The sequence below is a fragment of the Lepidochelys olivacea genome (assembly GCF_965140295.1).
Source record: "Lepidochelys olivacea isolate rLepOli2 genome assembly, chromosome: 6".
In the NCBI taxonomy this organism is placed as follows: domain Eukaryota; kingdom Metazoa; phylum Chordata; order Testudines; family Cheloniidae; genus Lepidochelys; species Lepidochelys olivacea.
The window spans coordinates 14,420,033-14,434,209 of record NC_140416.1 but is presented as its reverse complement, the minus strand read 5'-3'; the positions used below and the strand labels follow the sequence as shown (position 1 = coordinate 14,434,209).

General features: G+C 45.3%; 1 protein-coding gene across 1 annotated transcript in view; it reads left to right on the top strand.

The window, feature by feature from the left end:
• Positions 1–14,177, top strand: part of LOC311522778 (NACHT, LRR and PYD domains-containing protein 12-like) — a gene marked incomplete at its 5' end in the record, with an annotated part of 144,927 nt that overhangs the window by 40,481 nt on the left and 90,269 nt on the right. The window contains one exon of the mRNA XM_084632244.1: positions 9,764–9,853. Coding sequence (XP_084488370.1) covers positions 9,764–9,853 — 90 coding nt within the window. The remainder of the gene's footprint in view (positions 1–9,763; positions 9,854–14,177) is intronic.

Below are 14,177 nucleotides of genomic sequence, written 5' to 3'. Positions count from 1 at the left end.
AAGTCAGGTTGTTCATATGATTTCTGCCAGAGACACTCTGTGACGGGTTCAGTCACAGAGACCCCCTTGGAACTGTCACCTGATGTGCTGAAATTACCACTGAGCCTGTTTTCCCTGCCAGCCTGGGCCCCCAGTACCCTGTCTTGTTGAGCCAGACATGCTAGCCTGCTGTAACACAGACCCAGGGTCTGGGCCATGCCCCTTCACTGAAAACAGGACAGCAAGATACCTGTCTCCAGCACTCAGATACCCAGCCCCAAAGGGATCTAAACCCCAGAAAAATCTGCCTTACACTGTATAAAATTTTATACAATATAAATTCATATTGTTCATCCTCTTTATCAAAGAAAGAGAGATATGCACAGTTTGCCCCCACAGGTAACAACTACTTACACTGGGTTTATTAATAAACCAAAGTGATTTTATTAAGTATAAAAGGTAGAACTTAAGTGGTCAAAAAGTAACAGACAGAACAAAGTAACTTACCAAGAAAAATAAAACAAACATGCAAGGCTAAACTTAGTAGACTAAGAAACTGGTTACAAATGATAGCTTCTCACCCTAGATGTTATTTCAGGTAAAGTCCTTCTCAGGTCAGTGTTGTCTTTTCTGACCTGAGTCCAGCAGTTCTCTCCCACCCCTGTGGTTACAATCCTTTTTTTTCCAGGTGTTTTCAGGTATCTCTTTGGGGTGGGGAGGCAGTCTCTAAAGCCAGCTGAAGACTCTCATTGTTTACTTCCCCCGCCTTAAACAGAATTTCCCTAATGCGGGAAACCTTTGTTTGATTCCCCACCCCCCTGTCGAAAAGTACCAAATTTAAGATGGATTCCAGTATCAGGTGACATGGTCACATGTCTTTATAAGATCCCAGTTTCCATTGTTCATAGGCTGGCCCATACATACACAGGAAGGCTTGCAGGTAAACAAAACCTTTCACGGCCAATTGTTCTGGTTCTGATTCTGGTAAATGGGAGCCATCAAGTTCCTAAAGCACCATTAATGGCCCTCACTTAGCATAATTACAATAGAACCTCAGATTTATACTTCATATTCAGATATAATAATGATACATGCATACAATAAGAAAATCACATTCAGCAGATTACAACTTTTTCAATGATACCTTACAAGGGGCCTTTCGCATAAGGCCTATTCCAGTTATGTCATGTTCATATTCACAAGCATATTTTCATAACACATATGAGTGCAATGTCACACACTCAGCTGTGTGGAGCAGGAGCAGAGGAAATGGATGTTGGGAGTGAGCCAGGGATGGGGGGTGTGGACCTTGTGTTGGGGGAGAGGGGGAAAAGAGCCAAGGGTGGCAAAGGGAGAGAATCAATGACCATGTTGATTGAAAAAAAGGGGGCAGAGGGCTGGAAGAAGAGAAGTAATACACATTGTTGGACTCAAAGTCACAGAATGACCCGGTGGCAAGACTTTACAGAGTGACAGATGCGGATGGTGAAAGAGACCAGGGGATGGTCAGAGAGGGGGAATTCAGTAATGGGGAGAGTAGTGTTTGGTGAAATGGGCCTTTTGGGGAGTGGAAGAGTTGAACCGGGTTTGCAGGTTGAATGAAGAGATGAGAGTGAGGAGCTGGTGGCTAAAGGGTCAGATGGATCAACAACATAGAAGTTGAAGTCACTGATGATGAGTGTGGGAGATTGTGAGGAGAGGAAGAAAGAGCCAGGAGTCAAAATCAGAGGAAGACTGACAGGGAGGAGCTGCATAGGTGATAGATGACAACAATGCAGAGAGGAAAGGACAGTCAGATACAAGGCTTTTCAAAAGAGGAGCAGGAGTGAGAAGGGAGAGGAGGGAGAAGTTGGAAGGAGTCACATGATGTTTCCAGAAAGATATTTGATTCCCAGACTGGCAGCTGCTGAGTGAAATTGACATTTTTGACATTCAATTTCACTTAACAGCTGCCCCAAGCTCCCAGGGTCTGGGAGTCTGAAGCAGTCCTGCTATGTAGACTGTCCCAGGGTCAGGGACATCAGGGCTTTGACTCCTGAGACAGCCTGAAGTCTGCAGCACCAGGGCCATGGATCCTGGGTCAGTCTGCATGGCAGGTGTTACCCAGAGCCATGGAGCAGTGAGCCTAAAAGTCCCTTGAGACCTGATACTGGTCAGCACATCAGGGCTGGCAGGCATCCTCCTGAGGAGCTGTGGACCCTGGAACACTAGCAGAAGTTTAGTAGAAGCTACAATAAATTCAGGGAAATGTCTCAGTCCAGCAAATCTGCATTCTTGAATTAAGTTTCATCAGAAAATTTCTGACCAGCTCTACTTTCCAGGGCAGCCCTTATAAATGGTCATTCCTCTCCATTCAAGCAACATCTCTAAGACGGTCCATATGGATAAATACCAGCCCAGGGTATGTGCCTGGCTGGCTGGCAGGCTCTATTCCAGGGGGCTATCTCTACCTTTTGGGAATATACCTGAGGGAGATAGCCTCCAAAGTTAGCAAAGGGGTAACTGGAGATACTAAATGCCTCACTTTTAAGCCATTCTGTCAGATCTGTCATTTTGGAGTGGTGCTGTATCACTGGAGAATAGCCAATGTTGCACCTATATTTAAGGGAGGTGGGAGAATAGTGATTGGGGCAACTACAGGTCCATTAGTCTGACCTCAATAGTGTTCAAGGTTTTAGAACAAATGTCAAAGGAAAGAACACTTACAGTCTTGGAGGGAAACAGAAAGGGGGATGTTATACAACATGGATTTACCAAAGGAAGATCGTGCCAGACTACACTGATTTTTTTTGAGAAGATAATTATTTTTTTAGATAAAAGAAATAATATATTTGAACTCCAGTTTAGCTTTTGACATGGTACTACATGATAAATGATTAATTACATTAGAAAAGATTCAGAGGGGTAGCTGTGTTCATCTGTTTCAGCAAAAACAACTAGGAGTCTTGTGGCACCTTAAAGACTAACAAATTTATTAGAGCATAACTGAATAGTACAAGAATTGTAAGGTGGGTAAGGAACTGGCTAAAGAGGAGATGACAGTGGGTTATGCTGAAAGGTGAACGAGCGGGCTGGAGGGAGGTTACTATTGGAGTTCCTCGAGGATCAGTCTTGGGGCTGATCTTATTTAATATTTTCATTAATGTCCTTGGCACAAAGGCTGCCTCTACACTTGGAGTTATGGGTGTGATTCCCTGCTCATATAGACATACAGTAGCTCAATGAGAGCTAGTGTGAGTATGTCTACGTGAGCTGGGAATCAGACCCAGAACTCCAAGTGTATATGTGACCTGACTATGCATGTAGAAGTCTGAAAGGAAGATGTAGGTGTCTCATGACAAGGCTTGACACTTTTGGGAGACGTCCGAGTCATGTTATTAGTGCTTGTTGAGTTTTGCATAATATATGTGAGAGCAAGGCCAAGAGACTCTCAGATGGGTTGGAGGGAGAGTGGAGAGACATTTAGCTTGTTATGAACACCCAGAGAGCTTCCTCTAACTGGTGTCTCCCTCACCAGGGGACCCAGAGTCAGGGATGCCTTGTGCACATGTTTTGAAAGCAGAGCACTGAACAGTTAAATGTGGAAGGATTAACAGCATCCCCAAAGCATGTATTTGCAAGTACATGGATCCTGAGGCCATTGCCACATTCATGCCCTATGCATGGTTCTGTGCTGAGGTCTTGGACTTCCTTTCTGTCTGGAGAGAGGAGCATGTCCAGTCTCATCTCTGTAGTAGTCACGAGGATGCCAGAAGTTACCAGCAGCTAGTGCAGCAAATGTGGGAGAAGGATACTGCTGGGTTGAATTTTGTCCCATGACAAAGCCAATGAGCTGTAGCAGAACTATACAAGTACCAAGAAGAACAAGGGCTTTGGCGATGTGCCAAGTGCATGTCCATACTATGGGATGCTGCCGAAGACCAAGAGCCTGAATAGGAGAAGCATACCCTTGGCAGATACATGCTTTCTGGGGAACTGAGGTGTGCATTACACAACAATGCATATTCACTGCATGCCCCCACCCCAACTCGTGCTCCCCTGGAAGTAGTGCAAGTACCAAAGTCCCATTGCCACGGGGTTGTGGGTGAAAATGGGATGCTTTGAAGTGTTGAGTGCTGGATAATTTTTTTTTGAAAACCATAGTCTATGGAAACAGGCAATAGTAGTGAAAATATTAATTATTGTGTCTTTATCTTCCAATTCAGGGATGTGACTCCCATTATTTTAGACACAAGTAGGTTTAATCACATGTGCTTTAGGTGACCCCATGATTGAAGACTAGCAAAAATTCTTAACTTATTAATTACGAATAACTTATTAATAACAAAGAAAAAACAACATAAGCAAGCAAAGAACAATAGACAATTTCAGTTGCAATTGTTCTGTCTTTGAACAGAAATTACATGAGTGGGTGGAGGCACACTTTTTTAGATACGTTAAAACAAAGTAGATTTCCCCAAATTAATAGTGAATTTTGTCCCAGTGTCTTATATATTTCCAGAAAAAAAGTTGAGAATACATATCTGTAATTCAGGGTAAACAGCATAACAGGGATGTTGAAATCATCCCCAAACAAAACTTTATCAAACCCAGGAACTTCAGAGTTAAGGTTAAATTGAACATGTTTGGATTTATTTTAAGACATAGAAATGCATAGTTAGGGGACCCCGGCAACCTCAACTCTGCCCTGTAGTTTCACCATGCAATAACCATGTGATTATGACTTAAAGCTCTTGTAATAACAGTGTTACAGGGCTCACAGTTTAGGGAGTGCAATCCAGACCATTGAGCGGTTGTATCACCTCACGATGCCTTGCTGCTGTAGCTCCCAACCTGGGCTGACACAGCCAGCCTACATGGGCATGCAGGTCAGACCCTGAATGTCTGTGTAGATCTGCAGTCTTGGTCCAGCAGACTGTGACTCCAGAAGCCTGCCAGCAACATGCCAGTCATACTCTGGATTCTACAAGCCTTGGTGACAGCCAGCAAGATGACCCCAACACACTCCCAGTCCTGAATTGCCCCAAAACTGTGTGCCCTGTAATGTCCAGCCCTCTCCTGGACAGTTCAGAGAAATAATAAGGTTCATTTGTTCCTCTAGGGAGACAAAACACACCAACTTGCCACATGAACTTGAGATGACATTCACTTTAGTACACTCACAGCACCGTTGGTTTAGATTAATAGTAAAACAAGTTTGTTAATAAACAGATAGGATTTCAAGTGAGTTCAAATATAAGGAATAAAGTTAGAAAAATAGAAGTAAAACAAAACAGAATATGGTTCTAAAAGTCTAAAACTTAATCTAGCAATGTACAGTCTTTGCCTAAGCACCTTTCTCACATATATTCAGTTCTCAGAGACATCAACTCTGCCCCACCCCGGGTTGAAGGACCATCTTTTTCAGTGTCAGGAACTGGGAGGAGAGCAGTCTAGCCTAGTGGCCAGGGTCAGAGCCGTAGTCAGTGGACAGAAGCCAAAGCCCATGGTAAAACTGGGAGGCAGAAACTGGTTACCAGAACCAAAGTTTGAGCTAGAGTCCATAGTCAGGAGCCATAGCAATAGGTCAAAACCAGAGGTCAGGAACTGGAACAGGAAGGGTATCAGGCAAGGATGGGTTCAAGGCAGGGGACAGGATAGAGGCAAGTTCAGGGGCAAGGCAGGAGCAGACACAGTGGTGGGCACAAGCACTGAGAAGCCAGCAGTCTCCTGCTATCACTGCTGGCTTAAGAGCTAGCCTGCTGGCCTCTGCAGCCAATCAGGTTGCGTGGTTAATCAGGCAGTCTACTGCAGGCCAGCTGTTGTGATGAGGCTGCCCAGAGATTAGCTTTCCTGCATGCCCAGATTCCTGACACTACAGTTCCTTTGAGGGCACTGTCTAGGGGCCTCGGGACCTGGATTCTCAGGGTAAGTGTTGTGGAAGACGTGCAGGAGGATCAGGGCTCTATAGGATCCCATGAACACTCATCTGGGTCATGCCCATGTCAGTCAACTAGACAGTGTAGTTTTCCTTGGACCTGACAAGAATCTAGAATCTGCCAAACCACATTTTCTTCTTGGCCCTGAACGGTTATAGATGGAGAAGAGGGAGCATGTAGTGGTTCTATATAGCCACCTTGTCTAGGGCCCAATAGTCAATACATGGACAGAAGAAACCTTTACAAAAAAGATTGGAGCATCTGCTGGGGATTTGGATGAGTAGATGAAACCCTTCTGAAAGTTTTCCCTCAAATACAGGTGGAGAGCCCAAAGTTTGGGTTCAGAGAGGGCAGATATCTTACCGAATAGGATCTCGGCTTCTGGCTGGAGATCAGTTGGGCAATTGTAAGTCAGATGTGGTGGCAGGATGTCTGCCTTCCCCTTCTCAAAAACATCAGCCAAGTCATGGCATTTGTGGGGGATCTTGGCCACAGCAGATGAGGCCACACAGGGCCCTGGGGGTCCTCGTGGTCCTGCCGTCTGTGGGTCAGGATCTTCCAGTGGATGACGTGTATCATAGACTGCAGTGGTGCGTTTCTAGGGTCCTGGGTGGCAGGATAGCCAGCAATGCCTGGAATTAAAATGTACGGTCCTCTTCTATGAGTGAATGTGAGGCTCATGGGTGGTAAGCCAGGGCATACCTAGGATAATGGGAGCATGAGGGGCCCAGATTAATCCAAATCATAGGGTTTCCTGATGCCCCCAGAGAGTGATAACTGTTACTGACATGGTCTGGCAGGTCTTGAGGAGAGGAGAGACCCATCAATAGTCTCAACCGGATCTGGAGGGTCCTTCCATAGGGTGTGAACCACATGGGTCTTAACAAAGTTTACATCCATGAAGTTACCTAGAGGCCCCAACTAGGGCCTCTAGGGGGATCTCAGAGCTTACCAGTAGTCAAATTAATAGAAGAGTCCAGAGCTGCGTTTGAAGCTGACTTGGGGTCTCTGCGCTGTGCTGATTATGGTGGGTGCTGGGAGCTTCTGGACAGGGGACAAGAACAGCTCAGTCTGGGCCCCGCCCCAAGGGCTGGGGACCTGGCATTTCCCAGCCCTACTTCCTCCCAAATCTTTGCTGAACACATCAAGGCAAGCTGGCTGGGTCTCCCACAATATAGGCACAAGCCTGAAACCCGGCATCAGTGCTTCTCCAAGTCGGAGAGGTGCAGGCAAACCTGGTGGTCCTCCATGAGCTCTGATGCTGGGGAAGACCTGTGTGCCTGGGGTGTCGGAGGCCTGAGGGGTGGCAGCTTCTGGAAAAATTGAGGTACACTCATAACACCACTCTGTGAGGCAATCATCAATTGTGATGCACAATTCAATCAGGCTGTCCAAACTGAATAGAGAGTCCTCCCAGGCAAGCTCGTCCTTAATCTCCTAGTTTAACCCCAGGAGTAAATGGTGACACTGTACTGCCTCATTCCACCCGGTGTCAGAAGCCAACTGACAAAATTCAGCAGTGTACTTGGCTACAGGCTGATCCCCTGCTGTAAGGCCTGAAGGGCTGCCTCGGTGGTCTGCACCAGATTGATGTCACCAAAGATGATGGACACAGCTTGAATGAATTCCTCTAATTGTTGCAAGAGGGGGCTGGACTTTTCCAGGAGTGGGGGAACTCAGGCCAAGGCTTCCCCAATCAACAAACTTAAGATGAGCCTCACCCGGGCCTGGTCCATGGGGAATGATCGGGGGTGTAGGAAGAACAGGAGCTGACATTGGTTCATAAATCCCCCAAAGTTGTCCCAGCCTCCATCAGATATGTCTTCGGTTTCAGGAGGGCACAGTAGGAGCATCCAGCTGAGCAATCCGTGCCTGGAGGGCCACATTCTGCGATTGCAGGGTTGTTACCACCACCTGCAGGTTCTGGATAGCGTTTGCCAGTTCTACTGGGGCCTTAGTAGAGTCCATGCTAGCGCTGAGACATAAATCTAACATCAAGAATTATAACATTCAAAAACCAGTAGGAGAACACTTCAATCTCCCTGGTCACTCAATAACAGACTTAAAAGTGGCAATTCTTCTACAAAAAAACTTCAAAAACAGACTCCAGCGAGAAACTGCAGAACTGGAATTAATTTGCAAACTGGACACCATCAAATTAGGCCTGAATAAAGACTGGGAGTGGATGGGTCACTACAAAACTAAATCAGTTTGTTAATCTGTAAGGTGCCACAAGTACTCCTCGTTGTTTTTACAAAAAACTAATTTCCCCTTGCTAAATACTCACACCTTCTTGTCAACTGTTTGAAATTGTCCACCTTGTTTACACTGGCCTCATTAACACTACAAAAGTGATTTCCACTCCTTCTTGTCAACTGTTGAGAATTGCCTACTTCCAACTTAAATTGAACTGGCTTGTTACCACTGACCCCCCACTTGGTAAGGCAACTCCCATCTTTTCATATGCTGTGTATTTATATCTCCCTACTGTATGTTCTACTCCATGCAGCTGATGAAGTGGGTTTTAGCTCGCGAAAGCTTATGCCCAAATAAATTTTTTAGTCTCTAAAGTGCCACAAGGGCTCCTCGTTGTTTTTGCTGATACAGACTAACATGGCTACCACTCTGAAATCTTGATCTTACTTTCACTGAGCTAAAGGGAAAAAAAAAGCTTGTTCAGTCTCTCACTGGCATTTTCTCCAGCCCTCAAATCATTTTTGTGGCTCCTTTCAAATGTTTCAACAACCTTTTAAAAATGTTGACATCAGAGCTGGACACAGCATTCCAGTATCAGTCTCACCAATTTACATTCATAAAAACACCACTGAGGAAGGCTGAAGAGGAGTGGACTGACATTTTTGATTCTTGTTGTCTTTGTTGGTTGCTCCATATTAAGTGTTAGGACAAGCTCAGCAATGAAGATATTCATAGCTGAACTCAGCAACCGCTTCCATCAGCACTGGTTTGGTTTAACGAATTACAAAACACATTTACCTAGGAATGCTACTACATGGTCAGTGGTCACATGGGTGCTAGAAACTTTGGTGGTGCAATAAGGATGCCAATAATGTACATAGATTGAGAATCCAGCCAGACCATCGTAAGGTCCTAGGTAGAGATTGATCCGGGTGGTGCTTGATCTGCAAGGAGGCTATGCCTGTTCGGGATTTGCCATTATGATGATAATCCAGCACTATTTCTTATACCTTAATGGTATAATTATATACGATGGTATAAATGGTATAATTATATAATGGTATAAATATACGATGCTGCCTTAAAATTAACTTGCCCTGTTACTCTCTTTGGTGTCAGGAGCTAATAAGCCACCATTTCCGCTTAGTTATGGTGATGTGATTTCACAAAATGCAACACCAATTACACATTGCTGAGTGAGAGTCATCATACTTAAAATTGTAAGCAAAGACTCCTCTTTTTGGGTAAATTAAAATCAACTCTCTTAGTTAGAGAAACACAATCATTCCTCGTGTATCTCCAGAACTGATTTGAAAACAACTGACCAACACAAGAGCGCAAAACCACTGGAGACATTCCCATTGGTGCGAGTTTTTAGAACTGCATGTGAATGCTCAGAGTACCACAAGTTCAAAAAATGAATAGGTTACACTGAGCAGAACCTATTCTGTTTGACTCTGTGTATTTAAATGTATATCTGTGTTTCTAAGCGTACTTGATATATTTTTGGTTTGGAGGATATAAGTGTGAATGTAATGAACTGAAATGGCAGAATAACTCCTATGCAGTGCATGATCATACCATATAAGAGCCTATTTTAGTATTCAGGAAATAGAATTAAAATTTGTCTCCAGAGAACAACATAGAAAGTGTCTATTCTCTCTTTTCAGGGCACATCATCAGGATAAGCCGCATCATTCTCCTATTTACCTGCTCTGCCAAGCACTGAAGGCTTCAAACTCTAATTTAAAGACTCTAAAGTAAGAAATTGTTCCTTCCTTTTTTAAAAAAAACTCCCCTTTTTACTGCTGTTATCCCAGAAATGCTGCAGCCCGGACAGCTCTTCACCATGGCTGCTCAGGAATTTGTTTAACTGTCCAGTCAATGGGGCAGATTCGCAGCTAGTGTAAACTGTCATAGCTCCATTGAAGTCAAGTTTCTCCAGCTGAGTATTTGCTGGAATACAGGTGGGTTTGGCTTATATGGCAGCCCAGCAGTTCAATGACATTTACCCCAATTCCCATAGCAACAAGTCAGCAGGAGAGACAGAGCTAAGCAGTGTGGCTGGGTGTGGTTTAAGGTCAGGATAGACTCAGGAGATTGGAGAGAAGACTTTAGGTATTTTAATCTTAGGTATTTCTAAGTTGCCTGTCACCGTGGTGTCTAAACCCTGTCAAACACTCCCCAGGTTATGCAAGACCCGACTTACGCAAATTCACACTTACGAAAAAAGCTCCGTAAGCCAGAAATAGAATTTTCGAGTCGTGGAAATTTTTGTGTAATGTATGGTATAAGTTTCAGACTTATGCAAAATTTGAGTTACGCAAGGCTTTCTGGAATGGAACGATTGCGTAAGTCGGGGAGCGTCTGTAGAAGTCTATTTGTTTACCATTCATGTATCCTGGTTTGATCTAATTTCTCCCTGATTCAAAGGTGGGGTTTTGGAAGGGAGCAAGGGATGTTTTTTCTCTCTCTCTTTGTACCATTGTGATGGTTCTCGGGGCACCCAGGACTGAGAGTCACCTCGGTACCCCCTGAGTCACTGAAGTCCTCAAATCATGGTTTAAAGACTTCAAGTTACAGAGACTCCACCATTTACACCATTGAAACCTGCAAGTGACCTGTGCCCCATGCTGCAGAGGAAGGCAAAACCCCCCAGCATCTCGACCAATCTGAGCTGGGGAAAAATTCCTTTCAAACTCCAAATATGGCAATCAGTTAGACCCTGAGCTTGTGGGCAAGACCTGTCTAGCAGATACCTGGGAAAGAATTCTCTGTAGTAACTCAGAGCCTTCTCCATCTAGTGTCTCGTGACCAGCAGTTGAGGATTTTTGCTACCAGCAGTCTCCAATGGACCATATGCCATTGTAGGCAGTCCCATCATGCCATCCCCTCCAGACTAACCTGATCTCCTTCATTGAAAAGATAACTTATTTTTTAGACAAAATAAATGCAATAGATCTAATCTACCTGGATTTCAGTAAGGCATTTGATACAGTTCCATATGGGAAATTATTAGTTAAATTGGAGTAGATGGGGATTAATATGAGAATTTAAAGGTGGATAAGGAACTGGTTAAAGGGATGACCACAGTGGGTCATACTGAAAGGTGAACTGTCAGGCTGGAGGGAGGTTGCTAGTGGAGTTCATAGAATCATAGAAGATGAGGTCTCTTCCAACCCTAAGGAGTTCATCTAGACCAACTCCTTGCTCAAAGCAGGGCCAACCCCAACTAAATCATCCCAGCCAGGGCTTTGTCAAGCTGGGCCTTAAAAACCTCTAAGGATGGAGATTCCGCCACCTCCCTATGTAACCCATTCCAGTGCTTCACCACCCTCCTAATGGAATAGTGTTTCCTAATATCCAACCTAGACCCCGCCATGCACTGCAACTTGAGACCATTGCTCCTTGTTCTGTCATCTGCCACCACTAAGAACAGCCTAGCTCCATCCTCTTTGGAACCCCCTTCAGGTAGTTGAAGGCTGCTATCAAATCCCCCCCACTCTTCTCTTCTGCAGACTAAATAAACCCAGTTCCCTCAACCTTTCCTTATAAGTCATGTGCTCCAGCCCCCTAGTCATTTTCGTTGCCCTCCACTGAATCATAGAATCATAGAATATCAGGGTTGGAAGGGACCCCTGAAGGTCATCTAGTCCAACCCCCTGCTCAAAGCAGGACCAATTCCCAGTTAAATCATCCCAGCCAGGGCTTTGTCAAGCCTGACCTTAAAAACCTCTAAGGAAGGAGATTCTACCACCTCCCTAGGTAACGCATTCCAGTGTTTCACCACCCTCTTAGTGAAAACGTTTTTCCTAATATCCAATCTAAACCTCCCCCACTGCAACTTGAGACCATTACTCCTCGTTCTGTCATCTGCTACCATTGAGAACAGTCTAGAGCCATCCTCTTTGGAACCCCCTTTCAGGTAGTTGAAAGCAGCTATCAAATCCCCCCTCATTCTTCTCTTCTGCAGGCTAAACAATCCCAGCTCCCTCAGCCTCTCCTCATAAGTCATGTGTTCCAGACCCCTAATCATTTTTGTTGCCCTTCGCTGGACTCTCTCCAATTTATCCACATCCTTCTTGTAGTGTGGGGCCCAGAACTGGACACAGTACTCCAGATGAGGCCTCACCAATGTCGAATAGAGGGGAACGATCACGTCCCTCGATTTGCTTGCTATGCCCCTACTTATACATCCCAAAATGCCATTGGACTTCTTGGCAACAAGGGCACACTGCTGACTCATATCCAGCTTCTCGTCCACTGTCACCCCTAGGTCCTTTTCCGCAGAATTGCTGCCTAGCCATTCGGTCCCTAGTCTGTAGCGGTGCATTGGATTCTTCCATCCTAAGTGCAGGACCCTGCACTTATCCTTATTGAACCTCATCAGATTTCTTTTGGCCCAATCCTCCAATTTGTCTAGGTCCCTCTGTATCCTATCCCTCCCCTCCAGCATATCTACCACTCCTCCCAGTTTAGTATCATCCGCAAATTTGCTGAGAGTGCAATCCACACCATCCTCCAGATCATTTATGAAGATATTGAACAAAACCGGCCCCAGGACCGACCCTTGGGGCACTCCACTTGACACCGGCAGCCAACTAGAGATGGAGCCATTGATCACTACCCATTGAGCCCGACAATCTAGCCAGCTTTCTACCCACCTTATAGTGCATTCATCCAGCCCATACTTCCTTAACTTGCTGACAAGAATACTGTGGGAGACCGTGTCAAAAGCTTTGCTAAAGTCAAGAAACAATACATCCACTGCTTTCCCTTCATCCACAGAACCAGTAATCTCATCATAAAAAGCGATTAGATTAGTCAGGCATGACCTTCCCTTGGTGAATCCATGCTGGCAGTTCCTGATCACTTTTCTCTCATGCAAGAATCAGGATTGATTCTTTGAGGACCTGCTCCATGATTTTTCCAGGGACTGAGGTGAGGCTGACTGGCCTGTAGTTCCCAGGATCCTCCTTCTTCCCTTTTTTAAAGATTGGCACTACATTAGCCTTTTTCCAGTCATCCGGGACTTCCCCGGTTCACCACGAGTTTTCAAAGATAATGGCCAATGGCTCTGCAATCACAGCCGCCAATTCCTTCAGCACTCTCGGATGCAACTCGTCCGGCCCCATGGACTTGTGCACGTCCAGTTTTTCTAAATAGTCCCTAACCACCTCTATCTCCACAGAGGGCTGGCCATCTCTTCCCCATTTTGTGATGCCCAGTGCAGCAGTCTGGGAGCTGACCTTGTTAGTGAAGACAGAGGCAAAAAAAGCATTGAGCACATTAGCTTTTTCCACATCCTCTGTCACTAGGTTGCCTCCCTCATTCAGTAAGGGGCCCACACTTTCCTTGGCTTTCTTCTTGTTGCCAACATACCTGAAGAAACCCTTCTTGTTACTCTTGACATCTCTCGCTAGCTGCAGCTCCAGGTGCGATTTGGCGCTCCTGATATCATTCCTACATGCCCGAGCAATATTTGTATACTCTTCCCTGGTCATATGTCCAACCTTTCACTTCTTGTAAGCTTCTTTTTTATGTTTAAGATCCGCTAGGATTTCACCATTAAACCAAGCTGGTCGCCTGCCATATTTACTATTCTTTCAACTCATTGGGATGGTTTGTCCCTGTAACCTCAACAGGGATTCCTTGAAATACAGCCAGCTCTCCTGGACTCCTTTCCCCTTCAAGTTAGTCCCCCAGGGGATCCTGGCCATCCGTTCCCTGAGGGAGTCGAAGTCTGCTTTCCTGAAGTCCAGGGTCCGTATCCTGCTGCTTACCTTTCTTCCCTGCATCAGGATCCTGAACTCAACCAACTCATGGTCACTGCCTCCCAGATTCCCATCCACTTTTGCTTCCCCCACTAATTCTACCCGGTTTGTGAGCAGCAGGTCAAGAAAAGCGCCCCCCCTAGTTGGCTCCTCTAGCACTTGCACCAGGAAATTGTCCCCTACGCTTTCCAAAAACTTCCTGGATTGTCTATGCACCGCTGCATTGCTCTCCCTATCAGGAAAATTAAAGTCACCCATGAGAATCAGGGCATGCGATCTAGTAGCTTCCGTGAGCTGCCGGAAGAAAGCC